This window comes from Argiope bruennichi, chromosome 1, assembly GCF_947563725.1.
Source record: "Argiope bruennichi chromosome 1, qqArgBrue1.1, whole genome shotgun sequence".
NCBI lineage: Eukaryota > Metazoa > Arthropoda > Arachnida > Araneae > Araneidae > Argiope > Argiope bruennichi.
In genome coordinates this window covers 12,383,392-12,401,669 of record NC_079151.1, presented here as the reverse complement: position 1 = coordinate 12,401,669, position 18,278 = coordinate 12,383,392, and the positions used below count along the sequence as shown (strand labels likewise).

General features: G+C 29.2%; 1 protein-coding gene across 1 annotated transcript in view; it reads right to left on the bottom strand.

The window, feature by feature from the left end:
• LOC129962363 (homeobox protein OTX1 A-like) overlaps positions 1 to 18,278 on the bottom strand; it is a 56,849-nt gene that overhangs the window by 24,927 nt on the left and 13,644 nt on the right. The window contains exons 2-4 of the mRNA XM_056076113.1: positions 16,725 to 16,844; positions 3,867 to 3,958; positions 379 to 480 (exon numbers count right to left, since the gene is read on the bottom strand). Of these exons, the coding sequence (XP_055932088.1) occupies positions 379 to 480; positions 3,867 to 3,958; positions 16,725 to 16,821 (291 nt within the window). The 5' untranslated portion in view covers positions 16,822 to 16,844. The remainder of the gene's footprint in view (positions 1 to 378; positions 481 to 3,866; positions 3,959 to 16,724; positions 16,845 to 18,278) is intronic.

Below are 18,278 nucleotides of genomic sequence, written 5' to 3'. Positions count from 1 at the left end.
GCAATTTTCGAAAGGAAGTCCTTTTCAACTTTATATAAATAAAATTTTTATGAGTAGAATTGTAATAATCTGTTATCAAGCTCAAAAATTAAAAGCAGATAATGATTCGAAATCATTAACCACGCTTAAAATCTGTCTAAAATAATATTTAATATACCTATCATATGAATTTTATATTGTTCATTTGTATGTTACATTTTATTCTTTAAGCATGTAACTTTGAATTTTTAAATTTTTTCTTTACCTTTTTATCATTAAGCTAACCGTATTTACATTGAAGAATCAAATTACGTAATGTATTCCTTTCAAATGTGCAAGAATACTATTCCACTTTGTAAAGATATAATAAAACATTATTTTTGAAATAAGTTAACATACTTGAACTCTTGCTTCAGTAAGATTAATTTTCATTGCAAGATCTTCTCTTGTAAATACATCCGGATAATGAGTCTGAGCAAATGCTTTCTCCAATTCTTCCAACTACAAAGAATATTATAGAATATTAGAAGAATATCATATATTCTTCTCTATGTACAAAGAATATTTTATAGTTCCGTTTTATAAAAGTAAAATCATAAGCAAATATCCATGAGTAACGTAATTCTTTTTTGAGTATTTTAATGTAACTATAAAAATCTTTAAATTCATGCAATAATGAAATTTATGTTCGATCATTAATGTAATTTCATGCTTTAATTCCAAGTTGCAAAAAGAAAATTTATAATTTTAATTATTAAAGACTAAATAAATAAGAGAATACATTCTACTAATTTCGATAATAAATTGAAGACACTTATTTTCATTCAAACCTTAATAATCAGGAAGTAAAAATTTATTAACAAATGATTCATTTTAATAATTAATATAAATAAAAAATATCAGCATAATTTGATCATGATATTTAAATAATTTTTCTTATTACAGTTGAACAAAAAAAACCAATTCATTCACATATCTTAAGGACTTTATTTAGTTTAATTTAGATTTAGAAACTTACTTTTAAGCTATGAGATCTATTCTGGAAGTCATTTTGAACCCTGACATTTGTGATGATGTAAATTTTCACGATGAACAAAAATTTCTTGAAATAAATAAAAAAAATAAAAAAAAATACCTATTTCACTTTTATTTTTGCAGTATAAAAGGTCATGATCTCACATAATGCCTACATTCCTAATATTGTCAATTGTGATTATTTATTAATTATTCTTAGCATTTGGTGTTATAGTCGGAATGATTAAATTGGCTTTTTCATTCATTGTAAATGAAAATCAAATGTATATGGTTTTTTTTTGTTTACTTTTCTGGGAATTTTTGGAGATTTATTTATCTCGTCTCATCACATACGGAAAAATCTAAATGACCGGATACCGCGATAAATTGGCGGGAACTGAAGTTGAACCCTAAGAACTATCAGAGGTTACGTTACAAACCCTCCTGTAGGATCCATGTCACATCATCGCTAAGGGCATTTATTAATTATCGCTTCGCTAGTACACACTATTTCTGTTCTCACTAGAACGGCGAGAATTAACCACCATTCCAATATGCTCTCATCCCATGTCTGAGTTGCCCCCACCCCCTCCCACCCAATGGTTTATTCTAAGCAGCAAGACGAAAATGAAATGAAACGAAATTAGAATAGTTATATATATCGTGCCAATCCAATTATGAATAGATTCTAGCACTCAAAATCGATTTTGTAATGTCATCACTGCATTGGTGGTTGTGGTAATGGCGATTGATCATGAATGTCCAACTTTACGGATACTGAGTACTGAAAATTCGGTGGAGGAAAAAAAAAGGATTTTTTTGAAATTATTTCCTTTTAAATGCTTTATCTGAATCACAGATTATTGGATTTTAAGAAATGGGCATCCGCAAAAACATTTTCAATGTTTCTGTCGACTTAAAATCTTGGATTACAAATCCCATTGCATCAGCTTTATGTAGACTTTATCAATCAGTTCACTAAGTCTCTAAAATTCAAATTTTAATCCCTTCAGCGTAATACTTTCAGAAGACCGCAAAAAACCGCTACATTTAGTGTCTGCATGTGATGCTGAGAATAAAAATTCAAACACATGAAAAAAAAAAAAGGAGTTTTTAAGAGCAATGACAATCTCGTAAATTATGCCCATGTGTATGTGAAATAGGGTCTATGGAATTGAGGATTGCATGATCCTCTTTCATGAGTTTTCCATATGAAAGATACGATTCATGCGCCTGCTAAAGATATCTAATTGAATTCACTGAGAGAGGTGATATACTAATTTACTTCTAGAAGGGATTTCCTCATGAGTTTGTTCCTTATGTTATTTCTGGTATTTTCTTTTTTCTTGTTAGAAGAAGCTGACATGCATATTACGATGCACAAAACGGCTACATAGTTCCCGAGGGTATTTATAAATTCACTTTTTCCTTTCAGGAAACCGTTTTCATATTTTTCTGTTGCTCGCTGTTCTCTCCAGTTTCCTCAATGATGAAAGTTCCTATTAAAAGAAATTTCATTCTCTCTAATTTAGTTTTAGGAATATCAAAGATTGATTTCTATTTTCATGCAAAAATATCTTGATTCGTGTTTCTGTGGTATATGATAGAATTTTTGAATTGCATACTTTTTATGAAATCTTTTAAATTAGATCATTATACTTGAAAAGAGTTCAATGATTTTAACTGTGTCATTTATTTGTTTTTTTACCTCTATTGCTACCATCTTTATTTAAATTTTGTTCCATATCTGTGTCAGTGATGTTTTATAATAAGATTAATTTAGAAATTGTTAGTAACATAGTTTTAGAATGGTGTGAAAATTTGGAGTGAGAGTTAGTGTGGAGAGGAATTTGGAGAAAAACGTTTAATCACAGAATATGTGGCTTCCATAGATATCTTCAAAGGGAGCAAGCTGTTTAGTCATGACTGTGGCTAAACGGGGTTAGCAATAATCAAGAAAATTTTTTGTTTTATTTGGGTCCATTACCTTAAAGTGATATTCTTCCGAAAAATCGACATTTTGAACTTCACCATCACCAGAAAAATTTGTATATATTGTTTGATTATAAAAGATGTAAAAGTCTTCCTATAATAGTAATAATGCATTTTTTTTTTAAAAATAACTATTTTTCTAATACGGAAAATTTATATTTTCCTTATCGCTGAAATGTAGTAAGTTAAAATTGCATTGGGGACATTTCAAAATATTGATAAATAATTCCGTTGTTTTCTTACCCTACATTTTAATTTGATATGTTTTGTTTTTAAATCTCTCATCGAAGAGAGTAGGGTATTTATTTTGGAATAATATTTCTTTTCGTTGAACATTTGCAGCATTTAATTGCTTTCCATTTATTGCGGAAGTTACAATAAAAATCTATAAATTTAATACGAAAATTAAATTACAATTTACAGTTTTCAGCTTATTCACTTACATTATGAAAGCATTTTTTTAAAGCTTAGATTAAATATATAGGTAGTATATAAAAATAGCATGGATGTAAAAGAAAGATCGGGTGAACTTTAAATGAAGAAAATGAAATAAATTTTATTATTATGAATTATTTCAATATAAAATTCTTTTAATAATTTTAATTGAATTATTTCAATTAAAATTTCAATTATTTTATTATTATGAATTATTTCAATATATTTCTTTCTTGTTAGGGAACAAATTAACACGAAAAAATTTGAAAAAACTTTATATCCCAGGCAAAGGCATCCTACACATTTTCTATCATGTTAAAGTTTTTTTTTTACTCTTATTTTTTACGACAGAAATGCACTCTGTAAACAATTCAACTTGGTGTAAAATTTGTAAAGAGTTATTAATATTTCATACAAGTGTTATAAAAATAAGAGAAAAAAATTACCTGCTGCACGGAGAAGGTTGTCCTATTCCTGCGTTGCTTTCTTCTCATGAAGCTTTCATCGTGCAAATCGTTCTGATATCCGTAACCGGCATCTGCGTAATAAAGGAAACGCTCTTTTAAATCAAATATCTCACTTTATACAGATGTGAAAAATTTGATATACACGTTAAATTATGATTTTTAAGCAAAAATCAGAATTATTTCACTTATATTTTCTTTTTAATATGCTTCTGAAAGGATTTCATTGCAGTATTTTTTCACCCTAATTCTTAATTTTCTAAATTTTGTAATAAAAATTATTTCAGTGATTTTTGCAAATTCTATAAATTTCAGTACAGAATTAAAAGAAAAGAACTGGACAATCAAAACATAGATATATTAAACATTTTTATAAATGTGATGGTTGAAAACGAACTATTTTCATTTTTTAAAAGATATATCTTTTTAAAGGATTTTATTTGTAGCATTCTTTCTTTGAGACACGAATTTGCTTGTTCCTTTGCAAAACTGAATGAAAGTTTATACATTGTTAAATTTATTTTAAAGTTATGAAGACCCAATTATAAGTTGTAAGCAAATTTACAACTTACTGATTAAATACATAAGATCAGTATTTAAAAGTCAGAATAAAAATAGCATTCATAAGAAGAAAATGATATCTTATCTAAATAAGGGGGGAAATGAATTTTTATTAAAAAATAAGAGAATCTTAATTATATGGGACTATTTGTGCTTCAAATCAAATATAAAGTCCTTAAAATTAAAAAAAAAAGTCAATGATTATTTGCAAATAGCATTTGGAAAATTTAAAAAAGAAATCTTTTCTTCATTCATCAATAGTCAATGATTATTTAAAGGACTGTAAAAGAAAGTATGCAGCCCACTTGAAAAACTCCAGCTGTAATTAGAAAATCAAATTTAAAAAACTGCTTATGAATATTTTTGGGTTTTTTTATGTACCAAATGAATAAAAGTAGCGAAAAAGAAATATTTAAGAAACAGTGAATTCATTTAAGAAAAAGTTAACTGCGAAAATTTTTAATAATTTAATCAACGGATAATTTAAGAATATTTTATCTTTTTAAAGATTTTTGGCCAGAAAAAAATTTATTTATGCAAGAAATCTATTGCGTGAAATTTCCGTTAAACTGAAATGAATTCTTGCGACATCAAGTTACATCAAAATAGTACCTGTTCATCTAAACATGTAAATATGAATGAACAATACCTGAAATTGCAAGGAACTTTGCGCATAGGCCAGTAATCAACAAATTATGTTGTGTTTATATTCTTTACTCTTTGCACAAACGTTTTGAATAGAAAAAAAAAGATATTTTTCAATTTTGGTTTGATGTAACATTTATATTTCTTAACATACTGAATGAAAAATAATGTAGGTTAAACCAATTTGATAACCCAATGAAATATAACGAGGAATTTGATTGACTATAATCCAAGGAAAACATCTCTCTACAGAAATATTTGAGAAGAATTATCATGAAGAATTTTATTTTTAGATGAATTTTACTAATTACATATATTTTTACACTCGCTTTGCATTATATTTTCGATTAAAAGCGATACTTTTATTTATTTTATTGTGTTGTAATACTCATTTTGTCAATTCAATAATCATATTTTTCATTGATTGAATCTTAGATATTTTGAATGTATGATTTTCTCGGCAGGGAAAAATTTGTCTATTACACCAAAAATTCTTAATCAGCCCAAAACAGCCATGAAACAACCAAATTACGTATTACATTAGATAATCATTGTTGATTTAAACTTTAGATACCTGCAGAAACTTATCTTAGTAATATATATGATGCTAAACCTTGTATATGCTTTCAAAAACTAAACAGTTGACTAAGATGATTGAACGAAAAGTAAATCAAATAAATTTCTCTCAATAAGTTGGAATGCAAAGATAGATTCCATTATCTGGAAATTAAAAGAATATCCTCTACCCCACCATTTCCTTCTGCAATTAAAAAAAGTTGAAGCTTTCAGATGAAAGACGATGGACACACACACAAGCTAGCAATCAAGTAAATGGTTCATCTTTTAACAGTAATTTGATTAAATCATGATAGGAAACTGCCGTAGCATTCTTACCGCAACCGCAACAAGGTAGAAGGAATGAAGAAGAAGACTGCAAGAAAACTTGAAAAACTTATACTTCTACAAGAAAAAAAAATGAAAAATTTGAATGTTTCTTCGTGATATGTTTTTATAGAAAATAATTGCTTCTCATCCAAAATTCATATTCTGTGGGTAATCCCTGCAGGAAGTTCGTTTTCTTGACACTTTTCTTTAAATATGTACATTTTATGTTCTAATTCACTTTTAATATATTTCTGAAATGAGAGACGATTCTTACAAAGTAGATGTTCTTTTGCCGGTTCGACATCTTTTAAGAACAGTAACAAAAAATTGTAAATTTGTTTCACTAAACATGATTAAAAATAAAAAGTTTTGATTCTTATTTATGTAACATTATTTAATTTGACACTCTGTTTAGGTATATCATACTTTTTCACGGATAAAAAATTTAAAATTCAAGACTTTTAGCAAATATAACTTTCGCAAATGTAAAGCCACCTTCTTTAAGTGATGAAAATCTAGGGACCTTTCTTTAAATAATTTTTAGACAAGAGTAACTCATTTTTATTTGGAGTGAATTTCTTCATGAACTACGAGGTTAAAAAGAACAAAACTACTCTCTGAAATAAAAACAATTTCAGTAATTAACCATGAAGAGTTGCAAATAATATTTTTAATGAAGAATACGAAGCAAATGTCCCCCCCCCTGAAATTTATTTATATTTTTGGCAAGCTTTGAAATGTGTATCACTAAGTATCATGAGATGCATGCTATGACAAGGTGTTCAAATGATGTATAATCAGATATAATTACGAAACTTCGTATTCTTCTCGATTACACCTGAAGTCAATTCGAATCAGAATGTCAGTCAAAGGATCCTTTTTCTGCATACTTATTCGGATGTTTTAGGTTCTAATTTGTTTAAATTTTGCCATTTTAATTACACAGATTTAAAAAAAAACTCTTCATATTTCAGAAAAACTTATAAAATCTAAACTTTATAATATGATATTTAAATGTCTTCTCTTTTGCAATTTCAAAATTTGGTTGATGGCCAAAACAACAGAAAAATATCATAAATTCTGATTTCTGGTGAAACCCAAATCTTTCGAACAGCTTCTCCGAGATCCATTTAACTGTAGAAGAGAAGAGGAAGAAAATATAATCAAATGGAGGGTTTCAAAATAAGCTAATGAATTCAATTGTATCCAAAACCTTTCAGCCACTTCTATAATCCTATACAGCTCTAAAAAGCTTTAGTATTCTTCCTACCAGTCAATTTCATTTACGTAAAATTCCTTAAAAGCTCTCTTTCGCCATATTAATTTAGCAGAAAATTGCATAAGCACCGCTAACAGATCCCTCCAACAAAAGCGAATTTAAATAAGAGAATATCCGATATTACCACCTTTGAATAAACAAAATCACGAACCGAGGTAAAAGTCAAGCAATTGGATATCTATTTCGCATTGAGCATTTTATTTTTTATCGTTTAAGTGTCTAAAAAAAGGATCGAAATGCGTGTATTCTCCTTGCATCTGTCTATATATATGTATCATTCCTCTCTCTTTCAAAGCTTCCGGGTTTGAAATGGGAGGCTGGTGCTGAAATCATTCCAGGGGTTGGGAAGAGATGGCTGCGAGGCGAAAGTGAGATCTTCCTCCTCCGACGGCGGCAAAGCTCATTTTCCACTTTGCATAATGAGATTTCACGAAGAGTAAAAACGCCACTCGCTAGATTCCCTGCTGCGAATATTCCAATTGACTTAAAAAGATTTCTGCAATGCATAGCACCGGACGAGATTAGACACTGGAATGGAAGTCTCTGATATTTTTGTTGGCAAGGCCTCTCTGGCACTGCGGGGCAAACTGAAAAGGCGCGATGGTGTCAAAGAGCCCCCCGCCTCCCTTTTCTCACTTCTAAAGCCCATTAATGTTAAGGGTTTGAAGAAGGGTTGCTGGAGTCAAACGACATTTTGCTCGCCAATGGTGTCATCGCTTAAATATGTCATTCAGGCGCGATTTCGGGAGTCCAGTGGTTCATGCATGCATTATTAAAATTAGAGATTACGTCAAAATGTTTCTAAAATCTTTGATTTTAAATTCTCTAAATTGTTTAGTTGTCTTGATTGTGTTAATACTCAAATTATTTTACTGTTCTTTCTTTTTCTAAATATCCTTTCCTATAGACTAGTGGTAGGCATTAAGTCGATCCGATCGATCAGTGTACCACCAAAATATTTTGGGGTGATCACCTTTTGTAAAACCTAAGACCCACATACTAAAAGAAACATATTTATAGAACACGGATGGAATCTTATATTATTATTTTGTTTACTTATATTATATCTTACTATTATTATTATGTTTGTAGTTATATAGATAAGTACATATTCCGTATTTATTATTAAGTTATAATAAATATTGTAGACCTTTTTGTTTAGTTCGCGACACCTACGTCACTGGGTGGACCGCGACACCTTGAAAAAATCAGAAATAGCCGGTACCCTGGAAAAGTCTGCCCACTCTTACTATAGGCATAGATTTGAATTCATTAATTATTCAATGTCTTGTTTGTTTACCGTCTCTTTTTTCAAGACAGTCTCTTAAGACGTTGCACTCAGTTTTCATTGCTGACTTAATAATGAGGATGTTACTAAAATTTGCAATTTACTCCCTAAACTTCCAAATCCTTGACTTCTAAAGACTTGACGTTTATATAAAGTTTACCAAAAACACACATGGACAGTTGACCTTCGATTGATTAGGATTTTGAACCACAATTCTGTCATTAGAGCACTGAAGGACGCTTCGTAGCATCTTGGAAATAAGTTAATCTTGGAAATAATTTAATTCTCATATTTTCTCTATCGATTGTGCCTAATTTCAGTCACTATGACTTGAATGTACTAATATAATCATGATTATCCAAATAATAAAAGGCTAGAGATTAATGCGACTAGGCGGATATAGCAATCGAAATATTACTATTTCGATATTAATATTTTACGATACTACTATTTACTAAGTAATCGAATATTACTATTTTTTTCCATTTATGTAATGATAATTAGGTTTTGGTTTCTAAGCTTTATTGTATTATTTTAACTCCTTCGTATACAATGACGGGTCTGACAGGTGCATCGGATGATTGAATTTTAAATTTAAATTTGCATTTAAGTGAAAGTAATATAAGTAATTTAAACTGTAAAAAATCACTTAAAACGCTTCAATATCTCAAAGGTTCCATATATTATGATAGGAATTAAAATAACAATAAATGTCCCAGATAGGATGTCCCATCTAATTAGGAAATTAAGTAAATTCATATCTCAAGGGGTTGATTTTTCTTTTATTCAGTAGTTTTCCTAAAAATATTAGAGTTTCTTATTGCAAAATTGAAGAATATTGTGCACCCAGTTGTTCGAAAATTACAGCTGTCTAGAGCACTTATACAGTATCGTTTCATTGTGGATAGAAGCTCCCACTGTAATATAAACTCGACACAATCCTAATTTTTCTGAGAAAAGGTTTTACTTTTAATTTTAATAAGCTCTGTATTTCTACATTTAAAAAAATATCCTAAATACGAAGTAATCGAAATTGTTAGTTAACACATCAGAACAAGCTTAAACATCCAACATTCATTCGATTCCAGCCAATTCTTATTCCCCAAAGGGACGATAAATCGCCAGGGCAGCTCTTGGCTGCCAACTCCATCGCTTTTTATCTCATCCTGGGGTTTTCCCAAGAGTTTCTGAGAGTTTGATGCGTTTACGGCGTTAGGATCTGATCCAATTGAGACCAATTACCGACAAAGTTTCAGGAAAAGGAGCCGAAAAAAGAAAAAAAGACTTCTCTAGATCGCTGCTATGCGCAAACCCAAGAATGAAAAAGCAAAAGAAGACCCACAAATTTTTCTCACCCAATATGCAACCGAATAGCTCTTTCGACTGAAAAAAGAGACCTAAAACGTAAAGAAGCTTTGCAGAAAACGGGAACCTGACTCCGATTTCGAGAGCCAGAGTTTTATTTGCATGTTATCAGCATGTTGTTGCCTTACCCTTTTGCTCTGTGAGTGGGTTTTGCTCCTGGAACCACAATGACATCTGCATACTAAAAGGGTCTTTCCAAGGGACGTGGTGTGGTTGAAAATTCTTAAAGAAATGAACTTTTCAAGCAGGGAAGAAAAAATAAATGCACGAAAAAGTTCTTACACAGGTCGTTTCAAATAGAATTTTCCACAATACTCACTTCTAAATATTCGGAAAACTATGTTTAAGGAAAGTGCAATATTTTTGATATTCACTTCGCTTTTATCTATATCATTACTCTGAATAGAAACTCTTGAACCTTTCGTAAATATAGAACATATTGTAGAATATGCTTTCCACTTGTTTGTTTTCAACAATATCGTTTTTCTGATTTTACTATCAGACGCTGCTCTTTTAAGGAAACGCTTTCTTATAAAATACATACTCAAAATTATATATTTTTCTTAGTATACGTAAAGGAAGAAAAATCCGGCTAAAATGTCCTTGTTATTTTCAATAATCGGTCATTCAGAAATTCTATTAAATGACGCACTTGAAAAACAATTGTCCTTGCATAGTTTTAAGTTAACACTCCAGAATAAAGCGCGTACATTTTGCTTTCAACAATACAATTTTTCTGACTGTACTATCAAAAACTGCTCCCTTAAGAAAATACGTATTTATAAAATACATGTTCAGAATTATACCTCTTTCGTAAAATACAATAAATTATTTTCAGTAAGCTGGTAATCAGAAGAAGTTTAATTAAATGATGCAATTATCTAATCAGGAAAAGACTTCGTAGTATACATTTTTAATTAATTCTCTAGAATAAAGAATGTGCATTTTTTTAATTACTAAACCCAAGGTAGTGTTTACTTTACAGATTATTTAGAATACGACAATTAATTTTTAAAAAATGGGACTTTCAAATTTATTCAGTAATGTGGTGCGAAAACCTTCAGTTTCCTTTTGAATGCTTTCTGATTCCACATAAACGGTTTTGAACTGGAAAAATCATTTCTTATATATCGTGAATATAATTGCAAGTTACTAAAATTAAGACACACACACGCACATACACATAAAATATTGATATTTACTGTCCCCAAATTAGTTCTTTTTAAGAATTTGCCAGTACGTTATTAGACATTATTTATATGTTTGTTATCCATATGTATTGATGATAACTATTTATTATTATGCATTCTGACTTGAAAGGAAACATTTAGGATTTGAAAACTAATAATATAATATTAAAATGAAAATTCTTTAAATTTAATTTTAGCTCAATCTGCCCTTATTGCATTATAGTTTATTTGCACTATAGTCTATTGTTAAATATCAATTGTTTAACATTAGAAATAATTTATACTAAACTGGTCCTTTTTACTTAAAAAACTTGAAAAATCGCAATAAATCGATATAAATAATATAAATATTTTAAAGTATTACGAGAAGAAAATAATTTTAATCTTAATCAATTAATATGTTTTATATATTGATATTCATTATTAACAATCTGTATAATTATCATAAAGCGTTGTTTTTAAATATTTCAACGAAATATTGCCCCTTTCTGTTAAGATACTCTGAAAATTTAATTTTAGTTGATTCAAAGTTCGTATGATTTGTTTGAATTGAGAAATTTTAATTTATTACATTGTTAATTAATTATATCTTCATAAAGATTATATAATCGACTTGTATGAAACTTCCTAAAATTTTGATTTTAATAGAGCGTTATGCTCTAGTATATTAAGAGAAATAATATAATACAGAAACTGCTTTATATAATCATATAATTAATTCTTAACTGATAAAATTTGTTTGAAATACTTCTCCTAAATTTTTTAACTACTTTCATCATTTTAAGAAAAAGTTAATTCAGATTCAAAATTTAGTATGCTAAATAATTAATTTTGAATGAATTAATGACTTGATTCTGAAAAAAAGTATTTTTCAGTGAATGTTCATTTGAGATAAACAAAAAGAATTTTAATTTTTGGTTAGTTTTTATGTTACTTATGTAGAAAATTCTATCCCTTTGAATACAATTTTCCAGTCAAAATTTTCAAGAACATGAAATTTTTGAATATGTATACGTTTTTCTTTAATGATTTGCTTTCTTTTAAACAAATATTTGTTAAGTTTAATTAGCTTTTTATAAAAAGATCGGCAAATTACGGTTCGCGAGCTTGGACGATTTCATGTGTGAAGTGAAATAAAGAATAATACCATTCTATAAAAGCGATTTAGTTTGTTTTGTAGATCTTTTAATATTTCAAGGTGCTATATCCATTTGCATTATATATGAAGCTCCTGAAACACACCTTTCTTGAAGTGAAAGACAATTTTTAAAAATGGTTCTTGGCCAATCACTTTATCTTGTCTCTCAAGGCAAAATATCAGTGCTGAATTTACGCCTCACTTTCACTTAACTTTCATTCTGGAGCCAATTATCGATGTTAACCTAGAATCGTGTACTTTAAAGGAAAACAATAGAAACGCAAGAAGAAGGAAATCTCATCCTTTACATCAAAGTGCCGTATATCCATTCTTAAGAAAGGGAAATATAATGCTTACATTATTGAAAGCTAATGAATTTTATTAGAATCATTCTAAGATTATCTTTGATTGTTATAATACTGCATGAAACTTTTATTATCCTTTGAAATACACAATGGAATTCGAAAATTTTTAAAATTATAGTAGAAGAATTTATTTTCACTTTTCTTCTCCAAAAGTCGAGAGTTATTCCAAAAATATTGTAATGATTAGAATTTAAGGCGGCATACGTCTTGTCAACTTTTTGAGAATGCATGCCAACAACAACAACAACAACAACAAAAAAAAATGCGTGCTTGGGGGAAAAAAGGACATTTCCCCGAAACTTCTGAACTGGAAACTATCATTCTATTCTCATTCTCGCTCATCACAAAGCAGTGGACACACGCCTTAACTCTCCCAACGGAACATATGTCTATTCTTGTGGACAATCAAGCCAGAATCCCATGCAAATAGTTATAATATTATTGCTAGAAAATCTTCTGGTTATAATATCTTTTCCTTCACATCAAAGTGCCATAGATCAAAGCTCATTTGGCTACACTGGAAGTGAAGAAGCAGGCAGATTGGTTAAGGAGGCAGCAGAAAACGAAAATTTACCTGTAGCGCTATTTTAGTTACCCAAATTCTTTTTTCAAAACACTCAAAAGTCAGAAGATAATGGTCACCTGGAAAATGGCTTGAGATGATTCAGATACCAGAAGGCTTATTTATAGCATCATTCCTAAAGTAAGCGTACAACCAACCAACTGGACATGAAACGAAATGTTAATTTTTACACAGCATGGATTTTTTCCATCGTATTTCCATAAATTCGATCTTGTCGAATACCTATATTGCACTTATGTGGGAATAGGCATCCTAATCCATTATACCACTGGATGTCTCCTAACAGTTTCATATCATTTGCATCCAGCGAGAAATATAAATCAGTCTGATTCCGCAGGTAACAATTAATACAAAATCAAGAATGAAAATCCACGACATGCTTAATCTACTGCGAAACGAACCTTGTATTTTCAGTTCCCGACCCTATTTAATTTGATTTGATTTTTTCCTTTTTTTTTACTCTTTTCATCGCTCTGTGGAGTGCAGTATTTGGATCCAGTCCTAAAATTTATTCAGATATTCCTCTTCTTTTAAGAAGAGAAATTAAAATTCAGTCATAATAAAGAACAGTCCTTGCATTTTCATCCTTTCATTAGATTACAAGTGGCATTAACTTGGAGTTCTCTAGCTTCCTTTATATGACTTTATAATACGATGATTATGACTTTATAACATATGTCTTTATAACACAAGAACTCTTTTTCAAAACCGAATATTTGAAATCGCTGAAAATCATATTTTTTTTGTTTCATGATTTTAAACTTTAGAATTAGCCTTGCTTTACGCGCACAAAGTACTCGAATTTTTCTCTACTCATGTTTTTTGATACTAAAGTTTTGCATTTTTATTAATTAATTAATTTATTTTTGTATTCCTTTGTTTCTAATCTTTGGCTTTTATATTGCTAAATTATTTTTAAATTATCCCTCTGATTTTTTTTAAAAACCATTTTTGTTTTGCTCCCAAAATTTTCTGATAAGTTCCTGAACATTTGCTTTCTCTTTCACTCGGTAGCGAACTAAAACCTAAATAAAAAAGCTGAATACTGAATAAATCGCAATTTACTACGAAGGTTCAGAGAAAACTAAATGCTCTGACTATTAAAAGACTGACATCTAATTTAGTTTCTTTCGCTGTAAATACTTTCTTCTCTTAATCCTCATTCTTTTTTTCACTTTTCATTTTATTTCATTTTGTAAAATGCATTTATTCTCATCTTCCAAATTGGTCGTTCTCTATTTTTATTTTGTGATTGTTTTGTAATGTGCATTTGTGTTATTTTGTGTTTTCAAAGTTCTTGTTACCAACATGTATAGTCAGTAATAGGCACAGTTCAGCTTCATTTGCTTGATACTGAACAATATTCCCCTATATTTTATTTCAAACAATTAAATCTTAAAGTTGGTAAGTTGGCTAGAAATAAGAAAGATCACCACCCTCAAGGATCGTGATTTGTCTTCCACTTCATGTTCAATTTTCTGCTTAATAACCTTCAGATTATATTTGCAGGGCATGCAATGGTATTATTATAAATCATCTTTCAAAATGCTGCGAATTTATTAGTTGATTAATTTTTATGGAATTAAAATTTTACTTGGTCTAATGCGAGATAAACAATATATATATATATATATAACTAGAAAAAAAAAACTAGATATTATTTATAAATTTCTACTCCTATGTATGTTAAATCTGTTACACAAAAATACAACAAGATAGTGTTATAATATTTGATACGAAGTCGTAGCACAACAATTATAGATCATCATCAAAATATTTACCTTACTTACTATATCTTTACCTACCTTGCAAAGATTTTACTGGATTTCTTTTATTATAAAAACATAAAAATTGCTTTATTTGCGAAATTTTACGAAATGTTATTTTTTGTATATGTTATTATGGAAATAAATTTAAAAATTATCTAAAAAAATCAAGAAAAAGAGCAAAGAATCAAACTATATTGTTCAACGAAATGTCATGAATATAAACACAGAGTAAAAATAGGTTATTAGGCTATTAGTTTACATAATTATGGCTGAAGAACATTTAAACTACGATGCAGAAAACAAAACTGAGAAACTGTAATCGTCAAAATTGGAATTTTGAATATTTTTCGAATATTTTTTTGTGTCCACTCAGAACGTTCCGGTGACACAATTTTCTTTATGACCAATCGTAAAAAGTTCAGTTTAGAAAAATTTACTACTGCACTGAGAACATATTTTATCGCATCAATATGAAAGCTAGCTAATAGAATTAGAGTAGCTAATTAAACTAGCTAATTAATAAAGTAGAATTCCTAAATAAAATTATTTTGGCATCGAAATGTTGCTTTTAGTTTACATAAATCAACTTAAAATATAAAATCTATATATATGAAATGCATATAAATTAAAACTTATACCCAAATAGGATTACAAAATCACATTTCTTAAATTGGAGTTATTATTTGCAAAGGCCGGCTCTCTTTGTATGCTCTTTTCGGAAGGATTCTCTTTTTAAGAAATAACTGATAATCAAAAGATTTCATTGTAGGCAATTCTAAATGTGAGAAATGCCCGAAGAAATATATAGGATCAATTTTAGCTATATAAATTTGAATAATTTTTCTAAAATGTTTTTAAAACCTTTTCATCAGTGGCTGTGATGTTGTGAGAAATACACTTGGAATAGGTAAAGAAAAGTAAATAAAATAAAATATTTTAATAATCAGCCATGGTTTGTTTCAAAGTGTTTCAGTATCCTTAAATATCTAGGTATTTGTTGAGTTACTTCTATGCATGGCAATTCAAATTCGTCATTTATTTTAAATACTTCAAATATTCATGAAAGTAAACAGATCACTGCTAGAAAATAATATTGTTAACAAATAATACACTAAAAACTACACTTTACTTTCCAATAAAAAACAGCTTTTCATATGTGTTAATAAAAACGCACAGCATGAAAAAGATTTGCATATGGTTAAAACTGGAAGAATCCGTCTGATGTTTTAGTACAATAAATAATGAGATAAATTTGACCTGTACTTTTGTTTAGATATTCAATTCGGAAAAAGAAAAAATTCTGATATTTCTAAAGGAAGCGTCGTCCAATAAATTATATGCTTTATTTCATTCAAAGTTCATTATTTTATACAAGATCATTTTTTTAGTCTTTCTTTCAATTTGCATGGAAAATTTTGAACCTGCTTAAGTGCCAAAAATAAAAAGGATATTTATACTAACCGGTTCTTTTAGATGTAATTAGCAATTATAAATGAATGAATCGAACGTCATAATAAAAAGCGTAATTGAGTATTTAGAATATCTTTTGTAGAAATGATCAAGAAAAAGTATACACTTTTCTGAATATTTTCAACTAATCTATATTAAAAATAAAATTTTGATACCAAAGTTTTATTAAAGCTGATTTTCTCTGATGGTGTCAAAAGTAGTTTGTATTAGGACGCTGTGGCACCACTTTAATTTTAAATATTTATTAGGTTTGTTTGAATTGTTGAACAAATGAATAGGTCTTTAAAAAATATATTACTTACATTGAGAAGAAGCGGCTGAATAGAGTGAAAAGGGCAGATTTTGAGGTCTTGTTGGCACTCCCGGGCTGTTGACTGTTAATGGACAGTAACAAAACATCCTTCAAGAAATTCTTTCAACTCCTGTAATGGAAAAAAACAGTGATGGCAATTTGAAAAGTGATATTCACAACAAAGAGAAGGAATAACCCAATATTCCTTTCGTTTATTCCGTATGTTTGTGTAACAAAAAGTATTTAAATCAATGTGAGATTTTCTAAATACTATAATAATCCTCGCTGATACAACAGAAAAGTCATTCCTATTTTAATAGAAGTTATTTGCTTGAAACGAATTCCATAACAAAGACCCTAGTGCAAAATCGTTTCATAAAACAATTGCCTTGATTATATTCAGTTTTCATTAACATAAGAATCTACATTAATTGCTTTTAAGCATATGAGTTTTTAAATTTTGAATATAGAATCTATTACACTATTTTTACTTTGATTACATTAATTAAAAACGCATAAAAGACTATCAATTATTGCATATCGCATTCAATAAAAATGCCCATATGATTACTAAATCACGATGAGCTTCTCTAACAATAGAAACTTCCTACTGTTCACAGTTTGATAATCCGTTTCGAGAGAGAATTTCAGCGTTAAATAAAGTTTTTTCCTGAGAGGAAAAATGTGCTGTAAATACAACCCTTTTCCAGAGGAGTTCTCAATAAAAGCTTCATTGGATTTCATACCTTCACTTCGACTAAATGTCCCACGGATGTCGACTAATACCGAAAACGTGACTAAAAACACTAACTGGTCGGTACCGTTGCCGCCTTCCGTGATATGCAGTAACATCATCTTATTACGGTAATTAAAAACACAAGTAAGAGTCCCACGTGGTCCGGAAGGCTGCAATTTCATATTTCGGACCCCAACCCTCTAATTTCCGACGGCATTACGGGGACCACTTTCCGTTGTCCCCAAATTACTTATTGAATACCAGGTAGACTTCCGAAAGCAATGTAAAATCACAGTTGTTATTAAATTACAGACTCTTTCGCCACATGCGAGCACTTGGGCGTAGGCCCAATTTCGTTATTTGTACCTTATCATATGATGACAAGTTATTCACACTGCCTAATTGTCGCTTGATTTCTGGAGATATGGTGTTGACGAAATGATTTCCTGTAAATGATATAAGGATGTCACTGTTAGTCCAAAGAGTTTTAATATACTAATATATTTGGACAAGCATAGTGCGTAAAAATCATAACATATCATAGTCGTAATAGTAATGCACAAAAATCGCATAACATTTTAATCACATTTTATAAGAAACAATGCTTTACAAAGCTGAGCCATAGATCTAGAACTATCAAATTTAATGCATAGTTATTTTGGGGACAGTAGGGTTCTCTAAAAAAGGGCCTTTCAAAATTTAACTGAATTTTACTAAATTAAAAAGAAGTAAAATTTTTACAATTAGAAAAAATACCGACTTTTTTCCAGGCTTAAGATTTACTAAAATTAGTTTTAAGCGCAAATTCTAGAAATACATTTTATTGAT